This window comes from Diuraphis noxia, unplaced genomic scaffold, assembly GCF_037042655.1.
Source record: "Diuraphis noxia isolate RWA-SAM2 unplaced genomic scaffold, SU_Dnox_SAM2 contig0001, whole genome shotgun sequence".
NCBI classification, from domain to species: domain Eukaryota; kingdom Metazoa; phylum Arthropoda; class Insecta; order Hemiptera; family Aphididae; genus Diuraphis; species Diuraphis noxia.
In genome coordinates, this window is record NW_028301711.1 from 29,564,512 (window position 1) to 29,589,666 (window position 25,155).

The 25,155-nt window shown below is 26.8% G+C and overlaps 2 protein-coding genes, 1 long non-coding RNA gene and 1 other non-coding gene across 4 annotated transcripts; 3 read left to right on the plus strand and 1 right to left on the minus strand.

The window, feature by feature from the left end:
- The first annotated feature begins 1,702 nt into the window (after window positions 1-1,702).
- On the plus strand, window positions 1,703-2,585 carry LOC149060528 (uncharacterized). Its single transcript, XR_016189453.1, has 2 exons — window positions 1,703-1,822; window positions 2,188-2,585. It is a non-coding gene; the product is annotated as an uncharacterized LOC149060528 (long non-coding RNA).
- A 1,657-nt stretch (window positions 2,586-4,242) lies between these two features.
- LOC149060529 (U2 spliceosomal RNA) lies at window positions 4,243-4,436 on the plus strand. Its single transcript, XR_016190056.1, has one exon. It is a non-coding gene; the product is annotated as a U2 spliceosomal RNA (small nuclear RNA).
- A 4,713-nt stretch (window positions 4,437-9,149) lies between these two features.
- LOC107163904 (uncharacterized) lies at window positions 9,150-13,009 on the plus strand. The gene is made up of 5 exons (XM_015511534.2): window positions 9,150-9,177; window positions 9,532-9,662; window positions 10,330-10,572; window positions 10,855-11,246; window positions 12,417-13,009. Exons 1-5 carry the CDS (start codon window positions 9,150-9,152, stop codon window positions 12,790-12,792), a joined length of 1,170 nt encoding a protein of 389 aa, XP_015367020.1. The 3' UTR covers window positions 12,793-13,009.
- A 2,626-nt stretch (window positions 13,010-15,635) lies between these two features.
- Window positions 15,636-25,047, minus strand: LOC107163903 (radial spoke head protein 6 homolog A-like). The gene is made up of 9 exons (XM_015511532.2): window positions 21,309-25,047; window positions 19,948-20,134; window positions 19,017-19,270; window positions 18,854-18,941; window positions 18,493-18,783; window positions 18,314-18,433; window positions 18,065-18,245; window positions 16,866-17,241; window positions 15,636-16,030 (listed from the first exon to the last, which is right to left on the minus strand). Exons 1-9 carry the CDS (start codon window positions 21,545-21,547, stop codon window positions 15,763-15,765), a joined length of 2,004 nt encoding a protein of 667 aa, XP_015367018.2. The 5' UTR covers window positions 21,548-25,047; the 3' UTR covers window positions 15,636-15,762.
- Window positions 25,048-25,155: the final 108 nt, after the last annotated feature.

The window sequence follows — 25,155 nt, forward strand, 5'->3', positions numbered from 1 at the left end:
TTATCGTGAAATCAATTGATTTATGCTTTACACCCTAGATATGTATAAGTATAATGTATATACTTTGTACAGGGTGATACTTTTTTAAATGTACATGTTTCAGTATAAACTACATGCTATCTTGAAATAAATTAATTTATGTATATTTTTATTTTAAATTTTTTGTTTAATAAAATCAATACATTCATTGCTGTTTAGAATCTAAAATATATTTATTACTATGAATAATAAATAATAACATATAACCAGTGTATTAATAATTATATATATGCATACAATATGACCAATAATGTGTAAAAATTTTTTAAATAATACCTAATTTAATACTTTAATTTTAATTGTTACATATTTAATTATTGTAATTTGACTTTTTTTTATTTATTTAATAATGTTATTGATATAAATAAAAATAACTTTTTATACATTTATAATTATAATAATATAATTATTTGGCTTTAGTTAAATATTTATATTTTGCTAATTGATAATTATATACTCTGAAATTTTGAATGTAGAGCTAGGAACTTCATGTATTTGCTTATTTTGTATGGTTAATTTTGTTATAATTTGTAAATAAAAAAATAAAATTCACAACATTTGGGAATTTGGGATCAAATACCTATTCAACATTTTTAGTGCATACTGCATATTTTGACTATTTTGGTTTTAAAGGCTATATTGTATTTTATTTTTAAGCAAAGCGAGAGTTAATTTTTTTGATTTAAAGTTAAAGTTATATCATTGACTCTTAAGATCTAGAAGGTGTTTACCCACAATTATTTTTAGCAATTCACCATTAGCATCGGCCGCTACCCATTATTCATGATATAAATTTATTAATTGTTATAAATGATTACATCATATTCCTATAATATATGGGTGATAAATAATTAACATTACGATAGATATTGCAGATAAGCAGATTGCTTAACAGCAATTTTTAGTTAATAGGTCAATATCAATAAGTTCTAAATATATGTATTTTATGGAGTACCAATATCCAATATATTGTAATAATAATTATATTTATATATGTCAAATTAAATAATAAAAATAAATAATTATTTAATTTAATAACTGCATTTAATATAATTTTTAAAACATATAATTATGTGTTTAAAAAAGTAAACAATGTGTTTATAAAAGTTTACAGTAATTTATTTCAAATATTATTGCATTTTAATTAGAACAAAATTAAAATTTTAAGTGATTATAAATTATTAAATATTGTATCCAGTTTCAATTGTAGTTATTTTTTAAAATTACGTCATAATAAATAATAATTAAAATCATTATATTAGAAATATTTATTTCAATATCGAATTTCATAAAATGTTTATGACAAATCTAATATACCTAATGGATAATATATTAATATCTGACATGCACAGAATCCGTGACACAATAAAAACGTTGATTTTCCGAAAAATATTCAGTTTGTGAGCGAATAGTTTGGGTTCAAGAGCGCGCCACCGATACATAAAATCAGCGTCGTTCCGTGATGTGGGTACATACACTTTGTTTAGTGCATGAAGTGAAATAAATTGTTGGCATAAATCATAGTAATAAACATTCGAAATGAATTGCATACGTTATTTAATCTATTTAGAATGATTAGTCAACCACTCTACCGCACTTGATTTAACAGTAAAAAAAAAAAAATGTAAATTGTTGTGGATTATTCCAAAAAACATGAAGTATGCTAGTATCCAGTAGGTACTTAATCAAAATTAATAAAGTCAATACATTTTATTTCGAGCTGAACTATGGCCAATGAGTAAACAATAAAACAGGCCCTTATTACAATGAATCATTATGATAGGTAAGTAGTACAATAGCATAAGAAAACGTACAACACTGTAACTTCTTGGTTAAAGAGCATTTCATAAAAAATAAAAATTACATTATTTTGAAAACAATCACTTCAAATTTAATCTTTATAATATTAGGTAGGTACCTAACTCGTCATCGCGATGTAGCTATACGATTTAGTCACTTGGCGTCGAATAGTGAGTCGTAATTTGACTGCATTTAGTTTAGTGTATTCTCCATCACAAACGTTTCTAAAGACCGATGATTTATATTGATATAAATATATATGTATAGCTGACAATTTTGTGTACTCTAGACAGTTTGACCTAGCAAAACAGGAACCTTTTAAATTTATTAATTTTATTAAGTTTATAGGTGGATCGCAAGGATGCAAACACAAAACGTTACTTACATTTGTAGTCACTGTTCACTCATGGTAGTACATCGACGGCGACGGAAACGCGGAAGCAGTTGATAATATGATTCAATCAATTTGTTGTATTACTACGAATGTTACACCCTGAAATGGGTGATTTTAAATTCCATCAATACTTTTTTTACCTGAAAAATCGAACGTGTGGAATTTACCTTTTTTTCAGCAAGTCAAAAAATACCTGTGCTTTTAATTTACAAAAAGGTTTAAAAAGGTCACAAACGGTGGAATTTATTTGCACTTTGCACCAGCATAAACCAAAACAAATAATAAAAATACATATATTATTATATAATTATATTTTAATTGGAATCAAAATATAGATTTTTATATGACTTTATACTCGTCTATATATTTTCTTCTTATTTGTGCGGTGCAACACGATTGCGCATTTTTTTCCTTTTTTGGCCCGACTAATTACACCACGATTGCGCAAAAAATTTTCAACACGATTGCGCTCCGATCCCTTTTTAGTTTTTACCTGTTAAAATCACAACACGATTGCGCACCAAATTATATGTAATATAACAATTTATGTACAAAGTATAACAATGTATAAAATACAAATTGTTTTTTTTTCTAAATTACATGTTATTTGTATCGTGTATAAAGTGAACGTAGTTGTGTGTATAAAGTATAAAGTCAACGTGTGCCGTTAAAATGGATCTGAAAATTCAAAAAAAATTCAAAACAGAAAAATGCACGGCTTCATTTTAGTCGATGGACATAAATATAGGGAATTCAATGTGTTGAAAAAATGTGGTAGTATCCGATACCGTTGTACTAATAAAAATTGCTCAGCTAGTCTGCTTGTTAATAACGATGTAACAATAGTTATAAGTATGCTGAATGGAATTGACTTGACTACCTATGTCATCTAGTAGATAGGTATAGGTACTACGTAATAACCTAAACATTTAGCATAAATGCAATTTAGGAAAAAAAACAATTTGTATTTTATTTTGTACATAAATTGTTATACATAGTACTTATAGTATATACTATAATATACACATATAATTTGGTGCGCAATCGTGTTGTGATTTTAACAGGTAAAAAGGGATCGGAGCGCAATCGTGGTGTAATTAGTCGGGTCAAAAAAGGAAAAATTGCGCAATCGTGTTGCAGCTAATTTGTGGGTGTTTATATCGTGTACCTTTTTATACCTATATATTGTTCTATGATATTAGTGAAGTGGACTGCACAACTAAAAAGGTTGGGAATCGCTGGTATAGACAAAAGGCTGTGTGCCCGTCAATGGTTAAATACAGATTGAATGAGTTACAACCACTTAGAATTTCAAGATATAAAATTTCATTCGTATTATTATATAATTTAAACAATTATGTTAAAAAAAAATGTATTTCTTACTTGTTTTTACTTATTAGGAATATTGTACATATTTAGGACGATCGTACGACAACGAGATGGCGTTGTTTGTACACGATCGTCACCGCTACAACAGACTCGGACACGTAGGTAGTATTCCAACGACGCGACGGTGCGCGGTGGTGGCTATCGGCGGCCGCCGTCGTCGAATTTTCGTATTCCGAAACACATATTTTGTTTTAATTCAATCGCTATGGTAGTGAATCGTGTTGTGTTCTAACGGTTTTTTGAAACTTGTATGTATTTAACAGCTATAAAACGAATGAAAAAATATACTTGTGTACAAACAGACAATGAAATACGTATTTTTTGGAACATAATATTTCGTATATTCGTCCGTTTCTCACTGACGGTAGATGGCGCTATTGAGCTGTACCATTTCTCTGATGGCATCGTCTACAATTAATTCTTAAAATCATCTATTTAAATAGAAAAATCTTCAATTAATGAAGTTTAAAACATTAAATTAGTGACGTGTACGGCCGTTTTTCAAAACGCGATTTTTCGAAAATCGAAATTTTCGCTCTACCGAACACGCTCAAATTTGAAACTGCAATCGTCTTAGAATTGCGTTTGTCTTTAAGATACCTCAGTGATGTTTGTAGAGCATCGCTTCTCGGCCTATCGGCTAAGATCAAAGTGTAGTATCTGTTCTTATCAGCTTAACATCTGATACACCTTTCATCGAAAGGTTCAAATGTTAAACTAATTTTTTCAAATTTGGTGGAGATTTTGGGGCTTGCTCCTGCTCCACCGCGGGTTGACCCGGTATTGCAGTACCACCGGGAACGGCCCACATATCAAATCATAAAGTTTTTAAGTAGTTAATTTATTACCTACATTTTTGAAATTTAAAAACGTGGATTTTCTAAATCGTAAAATTTTGGATTTTGAAAATTTGAAATTTTCGAAATTTTGTGTTTTATTAAATGGAAATCGTCCTAACAGATATCAGATTTTCCAAATTTTGAATCCTTCAATCAATTAAATTTGATGGTAAAGTATAAATTTTTATTTCTCTTTAATTTCAAGTTTCGGAAAACTTAGTTTGTTTTCCGTATGAATTACAACATTGTGAATTTGTGATTTAATGTGACTACTGTTATTATACATTTCTTGATTAAATTATTTAAAGTATTGTGGTTTATACCTATTGTATAGTGATTTGAGTTTGAAAGGCGTTTCGTAAATATTGTCATTTGTTGTAAAAAATAAAATAACTAACAAACAAGTCTTTATAAAATAACAATAGTTTTAAATGTTTTAATATCGGAGGGCGGTGATGTTTTTCGATAGATAATTAAGAACATATTATATTTAAAAAAAAAAGCGATCTTAATGTAAGATAACGATATATATTATTGATGGTACTTAATGGATGTACTTGATATTTATTATCTAATCCAAAAGTTAATTTTTTTTTAATGTATGTTGTATGTCCTTAAATGGTTCGAAAATTAATTTAAAATAAAAAGTACGCACTTAAGAATCACAGTATCGTCACTTTATGTGCTGGACGCGATCGATGATGGTTTGCGATCGGTTTCACGGTTAAAATTACGTCGAAATGAAGTCGAATCGAACTCAGTTGTATCAGGGACACATGAATAACGTCGCTTTTCTTCGATTTGACGTCGGCGGCGGTGTCGTTGCAAGCGGCGGCAATAGTTTCTTATTTAACGGCTACCACATCATACGCCCCTGCTACTTATATTCTTATCTTTCGCGTTATAAACGGGTAAAAAATTGAATTTATTGCTACAACCTTACCAAACCGTTCCGCGGTGGATTTTTCAATAGCTTAATATATTTATTTAATAATTTGAAAAAAAATAATACTATATAACGTAAAAACTAAAAAGTGAATAATGTGAAAACTGAAATACCTAATATATATTAATTTTTTTCCATATTTAATTAATAATTAACATATTTCTACTGACATTCTAGGGTTCCTTTTGCTTTTGACACATTTGTATGAAGTAATTTATCATTTAATTTAAATTTATAGACTATTATCCTTGATAGTGATGAAACCAACTGCACAGCGAACAGCTGTAGTCTATAGTCTATAGGCAGTGGTGGGTTTTATCACTCACTAAGTGGGTAGGCAGTGGCATGCCCAGAAAATTTCAATGGGGGGGGGGGGGGGAATGTTATACATTTTTTAGTAAAAGTACATTTAAATTAATCATGGTTATCCAAACACAAAAATTGCTAAACATATGTACATTATATACATTCATGCATATTGAGTATCATTCTACAATTAGAATTAATTTAAATAGCCACACACTATACACTATTGTTTAAATAAAATGACAACATTAAACTAAAAACATTTATAACCTTTATTAAAATAATTAATATACAAAAGAAAAATAATTCTTATATTAAAAATTTAAAAATCGAATTGAATCGTTTTTTGGATTAACTAATTTTACTATTTTACTCTAGCTTCAGGTGATTCAATATTTTATAACATAAAACAATAATAATTACATTGATTATTTATTTAATAGAAATGCAAACATTAAACTTAACTATTATATTTAAAAGTAATATCCATATCCATATATAAATGTTTATATATGTCTACAGTAATTCTAATAAGTTGAAGTTAACAAAAAAAAGCCAATGGGGGGATATAACCCCTAACCTCCCCCCTTGGGCACGCCACTGTGGGTAGGTATGTATACCTACCTAGTGTACACCTAAACCAGAACGGTTAGTAGTTACCCTTACCTGCCTCCCCTTTTTTTAAATATTCACTTTCAAAAAGTAGGCTATAAGACAAGTGGGTTTGAAATGTACAATGTACCTTTATATAATAAAATTAAAGTGCCAAAATATAGTAACATTGTATGTGCTATTTAGAACGATAAAAAAATAAATAAATCATGGAAATATTGAAATTCATCACTGGAATTCTGTATGGTTATTTAATTTTAAGAAGAGGTGGTGTGTGTGCTTGTATAGCGCCCACAGGTTTTCCACGAACCAGTGCAGTTATAATTATAGGGCCATTACATTTATAATTTATAAACTAATTTAACTTATATAGTTGTATACTATTATATTTGTTTATATAGGTATTTGACACTGCAAACATAATACAGTACAGGGCCAGGGAGGCCTGAGTGGGCTGCAGCCTAGGGGCCCCCATAAATTCAGGGCCTCACCAATGTTATGATATTTAAATTAGGATACAGAAAAAATATTTTATTTATATATAAAATACTCATATTTACACATATGGGATTAAATAATCACAATAATATTATAAAAATATGCCTACTAATTTAACGACTCAGAACCATTTTCTATATTTTATTATTGAATTCAAATTGAACATTAACACATCGATTGCAGTGACTATATTTTCTAAACAGTTTTAACACCTAATGAACTACTCAACGCTACACATACTTACCACTTTACCAGTTTTTATTGCTGGTAAAGCAATTTATTTAACTATTAGTTCAAAAATCATGTTAGTTTAAATCACGAAGAATAAATATCTAGTTTTGGCATCAAAACAACTAGTTTAAATTGGCTTAAGAATTATCCAACAGATAGTCAACAATTAGTTAAAATAAACAAAACATTAGGTCAAAAAAGGAAAATCACATGTTTAATTCCATAAGCTATTGTTCTTGGTCCTTTATTTTTCATTTTATACATTAACTGTATATGCAAAATAAATATAGAGGTTAAAATTATAACATAATATGCAGATGACACTAACTTGTCTAATATTTACAGATAGTCCATGGCTTTCTATATAATTTAAGCAATATTTAAGCAATATTTGAGTAGTAAATCTTTTTAACTCAAAGAAATTATTTTTGAATTAAAAAAACCTATTTTATAACCTTCAGTATTTAAAATTTGGTTATTCCTTTTGAGGAACTAACATCACATTGTTGTAAAAATGTCTCTGACTGTGTGAAACAAATTTCAAGGGTTCAGTCTACCAGATATCTAGGTAGGTATAACATTTGATAGTAACTTAAGGTGGAATTTACATATTAATAATATAGTACCTAATGACGTTACATACTTCACTTCATACATTTTATAAACTAAAAAAAAATATTTTTCCTGTATATATATTACTCGATATATATATATTTAGCTCTATAGCAGCCAGTGTTCCAATATGGTAGTTTAGTGTGGGTGGATTGTCCAAAAATTACAAAAGCCGTTACAACTTCAACTTCAACAAAATAATAAATAACTGTTTGGATACAAAAGCTATGGTAGGCTCAACGAATCAAAATTATAGAGAGTTTAAGGTTCTGGCTTTTAAGTCGGTTTACAAAAAATTGTGATACTTTGGTTAGATACAAACAGAAATACATGGTTCAATACAGAGTTATGTAAAAATAAAAGACAACACAGGGCATTAGATGCATTAGTAAAGTATGTAAAAACAATGTGTGGTCGAAAATTCATAGACCTAACCTAACCTTTGGCCTACTACATTCAATTCATTAGATTATGATATAAAACAGAAATTACTAGGTATATTATAAAATCAATAATAATAAAAAAAAATTAATTAATTAATGGTTATTGTGCAATTTACCTTAAATAAAATTCTTTTATATTTTAAGCTATAGGTAGATAATTTTAATCTATGTTTGTTTTATTCATGTATGTTTGAATATAGTGTTATTTTTATAGTTTTCTTTTTATCATGTACAAATTTTTTCAAAAAAATATTGAATTAATATTTGTTTATTTAGTTTTTATATGTGTTTAGAATCTTACTTTGAATCTTTAAAATTTAATTTATTTCTATTAATAATTATATTATATAACTTAATAACTCAAGTTTTGCTTAATTGAGATAGATGATCTAAAATGTTATCTTCAATAATAATTTATGTATATTCTTTCATTTTGATCAATTAAAAAAAAAAATTGCCTGTTTAACGTTTAAGTCTGATCCGTATTAACGAAATGTTAGGTTATACACACATAGGTAGTCCTACAGTCCCACACTCCCAAATAGTACATTTGCATAAAACTAAACAATAAGTTATAATAGTAATAGGTATAAATGTATTATACAAATAAAAAACATTTAACAATAAACCCAATACAAATGAAACATATTATAATTAATATGTTCAATTTCTATGGTAACAACTAACAATATTTATCATATGTATTAAATATATTTTAATAATAATTTTTAAATTAACTAATAAACTTATAATGTCTTATAAACCTAATTTAAGAATGCTTACCTATTCAAAATAAAATAGAAGCCATAACATTTATTTATTGTTTTATGAGGTATAAAATAATTACTTGATTTTTATTCTGACCTTATGGATTTTAAGTTCTTTGAAATTATCTGTTGACTTGTACATTTGAAATCATATGATATTATTACATGTTTAACTATTTAATTTTGTGTTATTGATTTTTGTAATTATCAATTATTTTTTTGTTGATGCTGTGAATTGTCAATAGAAAGTATATATAAACTATTTTTGGAATCATGTTAAACATCATTAAATGTTCATCAGGTAAGTGATTTTCAAATAATTGTTCATAAAGAATATGAAAACTTTTTGTAACTACTTGGGTATCTAAAGTAGGTACCACAGTATTTATTGTTCATAAGTTCTAGCTTAATTTTCTCGAGAAAATACTAAAATTTTCAATGAAAAGAATATTTTTTAAATATATAAAATATAAGTAGTTTTTACCATTATTTCTATTGTATAATATGAGTATAATACTTTAATTTGGTTTTAAATTTAAATGATAATTTTTTATGATATCGTATTATGAAATGACTATTAGGTATGTATTAAATATTAATATTAATTATGTGATGTTTATGCTCACTAAGAATTACTTTTAAATATAAATTGTAGATGATTCTCAACATAATCAAATCGCAATAGTATGTGATAATGGTTCTCATTCACTGAAAGCTGGTTTTTCCAATGATAATTTTCCTCGATCAATAATTCCAACTATCGTTGGAAAACCTAAACATGAGAAAGTATGCAATGTTTTTGTAACTCAATAGATTTTATACACATATAGCCATATAGGTAGGTATATACTTGTAGCACATAGGTACTATATTATTTATGTATTATTCTATAAAATGAACTAGATAAAACATTACCATCGAATTTTTATAAATTTGTTGTGTGTTTCCGCTTTCCAACTTTCTGAGGATGTTTTGGAATAGAAATTTGATGTTTATTTGAGTTGCTTAAGGTGATTTTATGGTTTTATTTAGACAGATATATTGAAAGATTACTGTAAGATAATCACGTTTTTAGTTTAAGATTCAATTTATATATCAATAAATAATAATGGTCTAACATGTATCACGTATTCACATGTGATATATATAGTTCTTTTATAATATTGATTTTAATGAATTCACATTACTCACAAGATTCTGCGTTTAGTATATTTAGCCCTAGCGCGGCGTCAAAGAATATTCCATGGAGTTTTTAAACTATTATTTTCACATAACCCAGACTCACATATTTATTCTGATTAATTCTAATTTAAAAACGAAAATATAATTATCAATATAACTCAGTATGTCATCGATATATAATTTTAGATTAAAAATGAATACCTCGATTCTATATTTTAATTAGTTTATTATATTCAATTATTTAATATTGAATTATTGTTTTTTTTTTTAGATAAGTACCATACCAGAATATGTAGAAAAGCTTATATTCCCCGGCGAGTCTGCCATAAGAAATATGGACATTTTAGATACGATTTTTCCGATACGTAATAGCATAATTTCTGACTGGGACGCTATGGAAAAAATTTGGTACCACATGTATTACGAAGATTTGTTAGTTCCACCAGAAAATTACAACATTTTACATACTGAAGTAGATATGAATTCTAAGTCGTCACGTGAAAAAATGTTTGAGGTTAATGACTTAATATTATATTAAAAGCTACCTCTATTATTTCGAAAACTGCATCAACCTATGAAATTATTTCAGTAAAATTTAGATTCTTTAGTAAAAAAATAGTTTGCGATATTTATAAGTTTTATCTAATGTAGATAATACATTTCTAAAAAAATTATATGGTTGCTTTTTTTCGTGTGTGTTCGAAATCATAAATCCATTTTCCAAAAAAAAAAAAAAATATTTCGATATATTTTAAAAAATAAAATAAAATTTCACCAATTTGTTTTACATAATTAGATTATGTTTGAATTATTCAACGTACCAAAGACAGCAGTGATACCAAAGTCAGTACTTGCGTTATATAGTAGTGGTAGAACAACTGGCTTGGTGGTAGATTCTGGATACGACTACACACAAGTCATGCCTATTTTCGAAGGATATCCATTGAATCATGCTGTTCAAACAATGTCAGTTGGTGGATGGCATATAACACAATATTTGATGGAATTATTAAATAAGCGTGGATACAATTTTAATCCTTCAAAAGATTTTGAACTTATAAACAACATTAAAGAAAAATTGTGCTATTTTGCTTTGAACTTCGAATTTGAAAGAGATATGTATACTGAAGAAAAGAAAAAACAATATATACTGCCAGACGGAATGGTGATCAACGTCGAAAGCGAAGCGTTAGTATTTTATACAGTAAATAAAAAAATTGACACTTAAGGGTTAAAATTGGATAAATAGTATGTTGAGACTAAAAAAAAGGTAAACACGAGAGAAATTTGAAAGGTTTAAAAATGATGTCTAAAAAATATCGAAATCGTACCTAATAGGTATGGCATAACCATAATTATATTTATGGTGTATTTATTATATATGTTACGGGCAAAGTAGAAAGTCGGGCATTGTGCATAATAACCGGGCACTGTGCACAATGCCCGATTTTCAAGGGCAAAGTTGGAATAAGTTAACGTTGCCCGGGAATTGTATACAGTGCCCAATTAGATTTGGGCACAGTAGATTAAATATTGAATATTATATAAAAAATTAATAATAAAGATATTAAAAATAAATAAAGTTGCACAGCTTTAATATTTAATTTATTTATTATTAAATTACAATTATTATTTATTTGCTTTATTTATTACCACATACACCACTATTATGACACTTTAAGTTGCAAAAACGACCAAATCTTTTACATTTACAACGGTTGGTCTTACACAATGTATTGCAAGTACACCTATCGTACCCTTGGCTACCCAAATTAGCAGATTTTCTTGCTACTTCTCTTAATGAAATTTGTACTGGTGGTACATCATCAGCCTGGATAAACACCTTTTTACATATTGTGAATTGGTTCCGACTGACTGTAGAGTTGATGTAGTCTGCCCTCGTTTGTTCCAATTTCATATAAATTATCTTTTACTATAAAAAAAATTATTAATTTAAAAATTATTTTATAATTAAAATTATTTAAAATTAATTGCCAGAAATTATAACTCTCAGAATACACCGAAGATCACACTTGAATCTGGGCAGAGTACACTTTGCCCGGGCAATCTAGTACAATACGCGGTCAATGTATGACAAATTTGAGTATTAAAATGATCATTCTTACATTGGCCAAAATGTTCGGGCATTAACAATGTTTTCAATGTTTTTGTATAACAATGCCCGGATTTCCTATTTTGCCCGTAACATAATATATATTTTTAATTCTCTAAATAAAACGATTATCACACAATACATACTATACTCGTATTATAGGTTCAGTTTATTTTAAATATACAATAAGCTGAATTATAAGAATATAATTATCGGTTTATTTATTTGAGTGTATATTGTTATAGCTTCCAATCACCTGAAATATTGTTTGATCCTCTTTTGTTCAACATCGAATCAAAACTAGGAGGTATCCACAACTTGATATACAAAGCATGCAGTGCTTGCGATCATAAAGAACAAACAAATATATACAACAACATCATATTGGCTGGTGGTAATACGATGTTTCAATTTCTACCCATTCGTTTGGAGAAAATGGTAGCTGATTTAGTCACATCTTCTATTAGCATTCAAATAAAAGCAAACCCCGAACGTAAATTTTCTACATGGCTTGGCGGTGCCGTATTAGCTTCGATGCCCAGCTATCAACAAATGTGGATCAGCAAGGAAATGTACGAAGAAAAAGGGTCTGAAGCTATACATGAAAAAAGCTTAATTTAATTTATGTTAATGTATGCACTTTTGCAGTTATTTTCAAATAAGCGATCGTAATGGATGTTTAATAACAATTATTTTCTTTTCACAAAAATCTCTATTGTCATTAGATTGTTACCCATACTGCACTAAGTTTAAAATATAATACCTACACAATGAACACATTGTATACAGTGAATATAGTATTATATTAATCATATAAAACACTTGCCATCTGCCTACACCTATGCAACTGTGTGAAATATGTATAGTAGAAAAACACAAAATTATGGAATTCATCCAGAAATTCAAATTTGCCGATCAGAAGTTTCGATTGGTCTATATGTGCCGAGACCGTTTACAAAATGCTAATGCAGCCTGGATATTTAAGGCTTAAACAATCGCGTCTGAAAGTTTTCGGTCATTTGTTGTATATGTAAATTCTTCTTCAGTGGAACCGAGTAATCTTGCACATTCGATGGGTCTTTTATTGAATCTTGTCCGTGGAATACTCAGATGGATACTACAGACTCTGACCACGATCGTCTTTCCTAAGCGCCTCTTGGATGACGGGTAGGCAACATATCAAAGTCAATAATGGTCCATGAATCACTGATAGTACTTATCGCCGTCCGATAGTTGTGTAGGCAACTATTAGTTCCATATCAAAGTGATTGTTAAATTTGTCCATTTTAGTTGTGTATACTGTATAAAAATACAGCGATGGATACTATTAACCCAAACCAAGTTCTGGAAAAAAAATAAACATTTTGGGGTATCACATTTAACGGAGGGAAAGAGTACATTTTATAATTGTAGAGAGAGCTTAAAAGATTTTTCGTAATGATAAGTGAAAGCAAACTTTAAGAGAAAAGGGGGCGTAAAAATTTGTGCACCTATAGGACGCTAAAATCCTAAATATGCCTCTGACCAAAATTAAGTCAATTAAGAGAGGACAAGATTTATGCCTATGCCTCTTATATATAGGTAATTATACAAATTTCTCATGATGGGTTGTTGGGTTTATTTAAAAACCATTTATTCACGCTGTAATAAAATTATAAAAGTAATATTATGTTTAATATACTTTATTTCAAAATGTCAAACTAAAAAAGTCTATAAAAGTATTTGACTCACAAATCCTCCTAGTATACACCCCTTAGTACTTATATCAACTGATTGTTAATAGTAATCGAAATTGATTTAGAATGAGTTTATGCATCAAATGGTGAATGCTATAATTAGAGGTCAAACAAGGTGAAAAATTATAAGCATAACATGTAATCGTAAAATGTGGACTATGTTATAAAAAATAAATAAATAAATTTATAATTTGCATGTATTAAAAAAAAAATACAATAAGTAGGTAAATGAGATAATAATTACATAAACTTAACTTTGAGATAAATAATGAACAGGGAAGCTAACTAATGATAGGACCTTAGCTTGGTTAAATCGGTGGCGATTTAATCTAAAAGATCACGACACCACTCTCTTTTAAGGCAATGAGGAGGGTTGAAAGGAATTAAGACAGTGTGCTGTTTTGTAATTGAAGGGTGTGGGTGATCGAGTATTTCGGAGTGGAATTTTTCATACTGACTTTTATCTAAATTAACATTTGAAGATTATATTACCTACCAAGTTAACGTGTTGCACAGTCTCGCAGACATTTTAAGAGTAGCTTTAATTTCGCTACCTACAAAAATTATTTTCCAATACGATTGACTTGTGCATACCTAGCGGTTAATGATAAATAAAAAAAAATTAAATTAAATTAAGCATTATCAGGGCTGTGTTAAGCTTTTTGGCGCCCAGGGGCACAGATGTAAGTTGAGAAGTCACCAACAGCGGTTTATCAATAAGCTCGAGGCACCTCTTGATTTTATTAATCTGTGGCGCCCAGGGGCAAATGCCCCCTTTTCTCCCCTTAACAAGGCCCTGAGCAGTATTATATAATATATATATGTATATATGTTCTATACAATTCTAACAAGTACTACCTATATCTATTCATTATTATTTATAACCGATTTAAAGTGAGAAAAGTTGAAAACCATACAATTTTATAATATTTTGTTGAAATAAATTTAAAAATTGTTTAACTTATATTATTAAATTTAAGTTAATAGTATTGACTTTACAGTGGTAACTCTGTATGTGCTACTTTATGATATTTAAATTTTTATATCGCCAAGAGTCACTAATGGGTGACTGCTTAATCACGCCTTTCGTGTTATTTCTTTTTTGTGTTGTTTGTTTTTTTTTATATTTCTTATCAAATAATCTTATTATGTTAATATTGTAATTTATAAAAGTTTTATGTTAAAAATGTTTGTTAATTATAATATAAAAATTAAAATATCGTAAAAGAGCTAACTTAGGGATGCAGATAATAAGTTTGCTGCAAGATGAATTCACTCTAATATTAAAAGTAATAAGATACATAACAGAAGCCAGTAAGGATTGGTTCTACTAAATTTAAATTCGCTATATAGGGTGTAACAGTACTATTTGACAAATATAGTAATATTTGTAATGGAAATTTGTTAAATAGTCCTGTTACACCTTATATTGGCCTGGGTCAGAGAGAGAAAACAAATAGTGCGCTGACATCCTCTTAATTATAAAGTCAGCAATATTAAATATTTGAAATCTTTATCTCTCATGTAGTCATGTAACCAAATTAACATGCTACAATTATTAAGCGTTAAGAAACCACGTTAATTATTAATGATTTACACAATTTTTTTAACTAGATTATTTTTCTTTTAATAATCCCAATAATTTATTTAATAGTTTAAAATTTTAGTTGACAATCTTATGTCAATTTAAATAATCTAATTGGAAAAAATCAGGTGTCTACTATCTCATATATGATAATATCCAAATTACAGCAAAAATAAAAATTATAATTCACTTAATATTTTCTTTATATGATATTTTTTATTAACATTTTTTTTTTTTTTATTTTTATTGTGTGATTGAGCATTCTGCTTATTACTCATAAGTATAATATGTAATAATTTTTTCGCCTCCTTTGTATGCTGTTTGGTTAAATTGTGGTGGAAAAATTTTTTTATTTTTATGTTTACGTAAGCCATGTTTTTCATTCTCCATTTTCTGTTTTTTAGTGTATTCTTGACACTCCACCGTGAAGATATCATCTTTAGTTGGATTTTCTATTTTAATTTCGTCCATTAAAATTGTATAAAGTATTTTAGAATCATGCTTTTGACCCCATCCAATATACATATAGTCAGTTTGGCTGTTAACAGTTTTATAATTTATGATTAGAATTTACTCTTGTCAAATGCCATAGGTATCACCAATAGTTACAATTATTACTCAACGGTTAAAGTGAAAATTATTTGAACGATAACTTATAATTATAACAACATAACAATAGTCTCTATTCTCTAACATTCAAACAGGCTATAGAATAATATTTAAACATTAACCACGTATCATAGCTTAAAATCTAAAGTAATACCCAATTAAATTGATTTACATTGGATAGTTATGGTCAGATTATTTTATTATGGTCAGAATGAGATTACAGAGAGAATCTTTCCCATCATCACCCCCCTTCGATCCGAAGTATGTGTAATTTACCAATGCTTATTGGTCTAAAACATATGAAAAATACGTTTGCTTTGATCCACTTTTAATCATAAATATTGTATTAGTGGTATTACTACAGAGATTATTTTTTTTAAACCACTGAGGTACTGGATGAAACGTTTAACTTTAATCCTTTTTTATATCATAATAATCATTATAACCTACAAACTACCATATAAACATTTTGAACGAAAATATACCAACCAGTGTAAAGTTTATTTAAATTATAAGTAGGTACTTATATACATTAAATTAATTAATTTACTTCTTTTTTGTAAGTAATTATTATTTTTATTTTATTTTCGACAGTAAACGTCATACCATTATAACATTATAAGTTATAACTGCAGAAATAATAACTTAATAATTAGTTAAATTCTTAAAAATTAAAACCAAAAACTGACATGCTTACTTTAATTAAAATTACTTAATTACTTTTTAAAAACGAATACTCTGAATAAATTTTAAATGTAACATACAGATTATAAGCAACTGCAAAAGCTCCAGGCCATACATGCGATTTCATTATTGTGTGAGAGTAACGAGAATTAAACGGAGAGCAAAGAACACCTTTCCATGCTGATGTATTGTCAACAGAGATATCATTTCCTATGTTTCCAAACAAATCATCCTTAGAATTTAATACATGTTCAACATAACTCAATTTTTCCTCTTCTTCAAATTCTTCAAGATTTTCTTCGTTTTTTTTTGAATCAGACAGATTAGAAAAACCTAATTTGTAGGAAACTCCATTAATATCTATGTATGGATTCTTATGCACCCAATAATTTACATTCATTAAATTATTATTAGAAATTGGTTTGGTATTTTTGTTGAAAATAAGATCTTCATTTTCTGAAATCAAACATAAAAACTAAGTTCATAGGTACTTACAAAAATGTACATAATTAATATGTATACATAATATATGATATAATATCGTATAGTATGATATATTTTTATGGGTATTTACCTATATATACATATAGAGATAACAACAAAATATTTATGTTCAAAATTGTATTGTTTATTATTCAAGAATAATTTATTTTATTAAAATTGTATTATATTATATTTTTATTTTTAATTTAATTTTTTTGACATATTAACAATTCTTAAATTCAATCACTTTAACTTCAAGTACCTAATTTATTATTGTTTAAAAGTTATATTTTTTTTTTAGAAATACAATGCATGATAAGTCTGGTCGCTTTTGAATTAGGTATTTAGTTATATTTTTGCGTTAATTGTAATTTTGCTTATATTAATAAGTACATAAAATTCAATTTACTTGGTATATACATTTACCAAAGTTAAAATAATTAATTGTAATTTTTAATAGGTAAACAACGATACAATATTGTTATAAAATTAATTTAAACTCACTAAGGTAGACTTTATGTAATAATGATAATATTAATATGAATAATAGAATATTTAGAAAAAAATAAAGTATGCCAAACCTATCTATAGTATTATTAAAAAGTATATGGCCGTGTGTCAGAATTTCAGTTTTCTCTATTACTATTTGCAATTGATATAAAATTAAATAATATTATTGTTTTTAAATTATTTGTAGTAAAAAGAAAAAAAAATTAATTATACCTCTAAGATTCAGTAAAACAACAAACCCAAAAAACTTAACTATATTTTATATTAAATACAATTGTGATCCTACTTTTTTGGGTAGTAATTAATGAATTAGTCGATCTTTTGTCTGATATTCCGCTCCAAGATTTATTTTTTTCATCTATAATGTAATATCCACGTGGACATATTTGAGTGCTTGATGATATTCTTGCAATTTGAGCTCTAAGATAATCATTTTCTAAACCATTGAACTTAGGAAAACTGTTTATCTATGGTTAATAAACATTAAAACATAATTAATTAATAATAATTAAATGTATTTAGTTAAAATACTAACCGGATAGTTTAATTTTCCGGTGAAATATCGTTTTATTTTTCTTGCTTCAACTATATGATGTGGTTTAACTGATTCTAGTTCAATCCATCTAGTATTTAATTTATTTGTGACAAAATATGCCTAAATTTTACATTTTCAAAATAAATATTTTTATGAAATATTATATTAAGTAAATATACATTTTTGTTTGCACCAACTCCGAACAATTCAGGTGATACCAGAGTTTTTGACGAGGATCTCAGTGTTGTTGTGCAACAGCTGTCACTATCATTTAAAGAAATCCACGAATCGTAATGATTGATTGAATTTTCTGCCATTTCACCATCAAGATATGATTCAATTTCATCTTCTGTTTCTAAAGCATTATGTGTATCTATTAATTTGGTTTCTTTTTGAAGTGAATGACTATGAGTGACATCATTATCTATTTGGTTTGACGATTTTGAGTTATGACTTACACTGTTTACAGTCTAAATCCCCATTAATAAAAAAAATACACAGATAAAAAATATAGACAAGAGGTGAATTTTAGATTCTTACCAATAGTTTACGCTCCAATTCTACGTCTGACCATTTGCATTCTATTACATAATACATTTTTTTTATCCCAAATATTTTTCCCCAAAATCTAAAAATAATTTGAATAATATTGTCTGTTAGTTGTTTGAATTTTTTTAGTTTAATTATAATCGAATAATCATACCTTATGCTTTCAAATTTCTTTAATTGAGCCATTTCATTCATGGTTAGGTATATTAATGATGCTTCATCCATTGGAAGTCCAAAACCAGCTTTGTTAAACATATAATTCACTTCACAAAGATTTTGAACTTGCACAATATCATTGTTATCATTCATACTTTTTTTCTCTTCACGTTGATCAATTTCTGACTTAATGTTATTTTTTTTACTATTATTATATTTTTGTTGTTGTTCAAGTTGTTTTTTCAATGCACACTAAAAACACGAATTTCACAACTGTGCCCTGAATAGTACGAATCGATATTTTACCTATGATGTAAACTAGGTATATGCCTATAAACGCAGAAACGCCAGGAACGATGTAGTTCATATAAATAATAATATACTAATACCTGTACATATTACATATACTTTACACAATTACACCATATTAACTACGCTCACCAACAAACAATTAAATATTAAAACACCTATGACAATATTAATAGTTGATACCGGACTATTAATAAGTAAGGATTAGGAACTAATTATTCACTGTAAACAAGTAAACATATTCTATAAAGGTTCTGTTTATGTAATGAAAACGTGAGCATTATTATGATGTAACATTTAATTGGTCCATACTACTTTCCCGTCTAACCAGTTCTCACAATTTTTTAATATTTTTATTTTTGATAAACCAACAATCTGTTACATACAATTCATAGGCGGAAATGGGGGGAGCTTAGCCCCCTCAAATATTGTAATAGTCCCCCAAAATTTTGTCAGGTATCATGAGAAATGTGATTTTATTTGAATATAGTTTTTTCTAGTTAATTTAGCCCCCCCTCCCCCCAAAAATGTCTACCTATGGATTACAATTACAATAAGAGGATGGATGGGATGTATATTTACACATACCTATGTGTAGGTACATCTTTACACATATTTACCTTAAACATTTGTAAACTCTTAAAGCAATAATTCCGGTTTATGTTATCAACAAAGACACGTTCAAAATTGACTTCTTTGTAAATATATGCACGCTTCAACATCATGCTATACTTTTCAAAATGTTCTAGTGGATTTTTAGGTTTTTCTAATAATATCTTATCTATAATGTCTTGTAAATGATTATACCTAAACATAAAATTATGCACCTGTGAGCATTCTAATCATCATATCAAATATCATATTTTGCATTAGAAAAAAATAATATTAAAATCTATAATACTAATAAATGCTCTATGAAAAAGAGCGGAAAAACTGAATAATTATAAAATAAGTAAGGTGGATGTAAGAAAAGTTAATAATAATGTATTAAATAACAATGATCACATTGATAACAAAATATTATTTAGGTACATAAATTGCTAAAAATATAACATGCTACATAAAGTTAACGGTTTTGGATTGCACAAATATCAAGTTGCTAGTAAAAGACATTATTTTACAAGTTATTTTTCTTACTAAGGGTAAAAATGTATGCATATTTGTATCATTTTCAAATAAAATGAATAACATTCATAGTTTTAGAAATTATTTGTTCTACTTAATATTGTGCCTGATTTAACTAATTATTGTAATCACAATAAAATTAGGTATCGAAAAAATATAATATATTGACTCTACTTTTTTACAAGCGTTTTAAGTTAAAATTATTCTGTTACAATTCATCAAAATCATTAAATTGTTCAAATTATTTTTTAGTATAAAATTCATTACATTTTTATAAATCATATTTAAGGCTTATGTAAGTTTGAAATTGTTATACAAGTTTCAATATACATTTTACAAAGAAACTAGAACTATAATTATAGACGAGTGTAATTACACAAATATTTTCGATGAACGTGTAAAGCTAAAATTTCAGAGAACTTGGATGTTCACCAATAATAAAATCACGATTTCTTTTCAAACGATTTAAGTTTTTTTTAATGGAACTCGATGAGTATTAATCATTAGAGATTTGAAACATTCCACAAATACTTAAATTAAAATTGTCTTCAATTTGTTTCAAACAACACAACAATTAATAGTTGTTACATAAATCACAAATATAAACAAAAATTATGTTAAAGTCATATTTAAATATATTTTAACCTTTAATCCATTTTGCCTTGGTGTTATAATACTTATTAGGTATAAACAGTTTAATGTTTAAACCTATTGATACAGTTCGCTATCAATTGCTATATGATCCATTGATAAAAATCTGTTGTAGCTGTATTAGCTGCATTAATTACTACACCTAACATGTCCACTAGATATTAATGATACCTGAACATCATGTAAATAGACCTTAAATACTTACACATTAACATTCCCATCTTCTTTTTTTAACAGTCCAATTGCATAATTAATGTCAATATCATATTGAAGTTCTTTCAATTTTGTTACACCACACGTAAATAATGATTTGAATTGGGCTGACTGAGATGAAACTTTTGATGTATCACTTATTTTTTTGACTGTTTGTACATTATTTTTGATTTCTTTTGACAATGTGTTCTTTGGGTCTGATATCGAGTTTTCAATTTCCGTATTAGACATTTTTAATAAATAGCTTATTGCTCTTATAAATTAAACATAACTAATGCATATTAAACAGATTTAATACTGATTAAGAACAGAAATACTTCAATTTTTAGTACTATTTTATTTACATAAGATATTAGGTCATGGAACTGTTTATTGTCATAACAAACAGTACTTATCTATGTGGTGTTAACTTGGATGTAACTACAGTTACCATTATTTATTTGGTTTTGAATTTCTTTTAGTTAATATTCAATTTATTAAAACTAAAAACTGTATTAAGATGAATGTAGTTTTTCTATATTTATAAATAAATATCTAGCTGTAGTACAATCTAATTTCGCAAGAAAAAAATTAGGCTTATCCCAGTTCACTGGCAAATCAACGTCTATGCACCTCGCTTATGAACTTATTCAACCGAGATGGGATGCCTATTTTGAAAGCAATTAAATTTATACTTCCTACTTATCTACATTTTTCTGATATCACTAAGAACAGTTTTTAATATTTTGGTTAAAATCAGTTACATAGTTTTCGAATATATAATAAGCTATAAACATACTTTTATTTTTCTATATTATTCACTATAAATATGTCTTATATAAATTGTACAAAAATATATTTTATTTCTGTAACCAAAGGCAACGCTATAATATTCAAACAAAAAAACATTGGATTTTTGTGAGCCAAAATGAAATGAAATGGTAAATACATAATAGCTTGTAATAATTGAAAAGTATTGGTCTTAAAACCAAGGCTGGGCATTAACGCATAAATAAGTTAAAGCTAAGTTAATTTAACTTTTTAACTTAATAAGTTTTTTTTTATATATTTATTAACTTAATTAATAACTTTAGGAGCTTTTGAATTACCTAACTTGAGTTAATTTTACATTTAAACAAGTTAAGTTGATTTAATTTAATTTTGTGAACTATTGTAGGAATACAAATTGCTGGTAGGTACACATTTTATAAGGTTATAAGTATGCTAACAAAATGTGTACTGTTAGCTTTTGCACACATTAAATAGTAATAGTTCTTTGGTCTAATAACATGAACAATTTTAGATACCGATTATTTTAATTTTACCTATAAGAAAACAAGAAACTTTTTTTAACTTAACTTGAGTTAAAAAGTGAATATTAAATTTTGGTTAACTCTTAACTTAATTCAATTGATAGAACATTTTGAATTAACTTTTAACTATTAACTTGATTTAGATTTTAATTTAACTTAACTTAACTGAGTTAAAAAAAATCATTAACTTGCCCAGCCTTGCTTAAAACTACGAGGAGACATTATGTTTAACATTAGAGTGAGTATGTGAAATATATTACCTATATAAAAGTGTATTTTTTTCTTTTTACATTAATTTTGCTAGTCCACTTTAGGGAAGAAATTGTATATGTTTTTGGAGCTCTTTTCGCCAAGTACTTGTTTCATCATTAATGGATTTCTGAGAGTGTGTCTGGCGTTGTTAAGGCATTCTACTATTGAGTACTTTTCTAGCGTGACATGTTTAATCGTCAATTCTTTGTCACAGAGTTCACAAGTCGGGCAATCTTCTTTCGTTATAAGGTGCAACTGTGTCAGACGAGAATGTCCAATCCAAGACCTTGTGACTACTATTTAATAGCTATAGAACTAGATAAGTTAAAAATGAAGGTTATAATTACAGGTCTTGAGATCGATTTCAAAAACGATTTTAAATATCGATAAAAAATCGTTAAAATTGCTTAAATAAAATCAAAATTAATATCGAAATCGTGAATGCTTGTTAATGATTTTCAAAATTTCTATTAAAATTGAAAAAAGTTAAAATCGATATTTTATATTGAAATCGAAATCATTACATAACCAAATCGATTTTAAATAAATTAAAAAAAAAAATCAAAAGTATACAAGCAAACAGATATCAGGTCTGTTTATACTTAATATTGTTCATATGCACACTCATTGTTAAATTGGATAATAACATTGACTATACATATTGTTTATCATGCACAATAGTGTGTATAGCAAATAGCAATAACTACTAATAATTAATAACTTATGTCTAATATTTTGTTTTCTGAGAATGGAATATTTACAATATTGTATACATATTATAGAATAATAGGAATCGGGGTTCGACGAGCGTTTGTTGTTGACTTGTTGTTATTGCAAGTTTTATTTTGGTAGGTACCTACACACATTTGGCTCATTAAATAAAAGGCTCGGAAAAATATTTTTTCCAATATTGTACATGATTTATTTCGTATTTAGATATTTTGTATTATGGCGATAAGATAACATCTTAGTCGTTGCCTCGTTGGCTTGCGTAAGTCGTGTATCGTGTTAAAACTATAACTAAAAAGTTTAATAAAAATATGATTTGTTTTATATTTTATAGATTTATATATATATATATAGTATTATTTAACAATAATTAATAAAACATTGGGATGTTTATAATGTGTGTCTTTATTGTTATTTATTTAAAAATCTCTCTTTAAGAAATTGAAAATGTCCAAAAGTATGGAAATTTATTAGCTCATTACTTATAAAGTTATAACTTATAAGGTACCTATGTTATTTTGGGTGGCTCTAGTGTTTATACTTTTATTATTAAAATTCTCAACATTAGCCCTTAGGTATTGTTATTTAAATGGTGCGACAGCAATTTAGTTGATATAGTTAATCAATATTAGAATTTAAGATCTAAACATTCTAAACTAAATAATTACTTTAACTTTGTTTGAAATGTCAAAGTAATAAAAAATAATAAACAATCATAGTTCAAAAATTGAAAATAATTCACTAATATCAGTGTTATTTAAATTTTAAAATTAAACTAAAATGGTAATAAAAGAAAACTATATTTAAAATCGAAATCATAATATAATTAAATCGATATTCTGCATCAATATAAAAATCATAAAATCTCAAAATCAATATATTATGTTTAAATCGAAATCGGAAAATATTAATATCGATAAGCAAAATTGAAATTAAAATCGAAAATTTTTATTTCGATTTCAAGCCCTGGCTTATAAACAATTAGACGAGTAATCAGTCTCAGTAAGAATATGTATGTGTGCCTATTGGATCAATAATTTCCAAGATTACCTACTGAATACTAATAACACACACATGACAATTTTTAAAATGTACAAAAATGAAAAAATAATACATAAAGATTAGATCTTTACTAAAATATAGTTTTTAATACATACTATTTTAATTCAAATATAATGTGTTTAACATTTATCAGAACTATAGGTAATAATATATTTAAATGTAGTTAATATTCAGTGTTGATACATTTTTTTAACTGCTATTATTTTTATCTAATATATGTGAACGTACATTTTAATTTTTAGAATCTGATTTTCTCAAGACATTATAATATGTATAATATAATAAAATATACACCGTTCACTAATATTATATTATACATTATAAATGAAACCAACGTAAGAAATTAATTTTGGATAATGTTATAGCATTTAATAATTATCGTACCTATTCTTGAATTAATTATTCAAACATAAATTAATATATCCTATTAATAGCAGGAATAATGACATAACTATACAAAGATTTAATAGAAAAAACTTTGCTTCCGTAAGATAAAATATTTTT

Coding starts and splice junctions, on each gene's coding strand:
- LOC107163904 (XM_015511534.2), top strand. CDS start 9,150: ATGTTAAACATCATTAAATGTTCATCAG. Junction 10,573..10,854: donor CACGTGAAAAAATGTTTGAG/GTTAATGACTTA, acceptor TTACATAATTAG/ATTATGTTTGAATTATTCAA. Junction 11,247..12,416: donor ATCAACGTCGAAAGCGAAGC/GTTAGTATTTTA, acceptor ATATTGTTATAG/CTTCCAATCACCTGAAATAT.
- LOC107163903 (XM_015511532.2), bottom strand. CDS start 21,547: ATGTCTAATACGGAAATTGAAAACTCGATATCAGACCCAAAGAACACA. Junction 20,135..21,308: donor GAAGATGGGAATGTTAATGT/GTAAGTATTTAA, acceptor TTTTATGTTTAG/GTATAATCATTTACAAGACA. Junction 18,942..19,016: donor AAGAAATTTGAAAGCATAAG/GTATGATTATTC, acceptor AATTATTTTTAG/ATTTTGGGGAAAAATATTTG.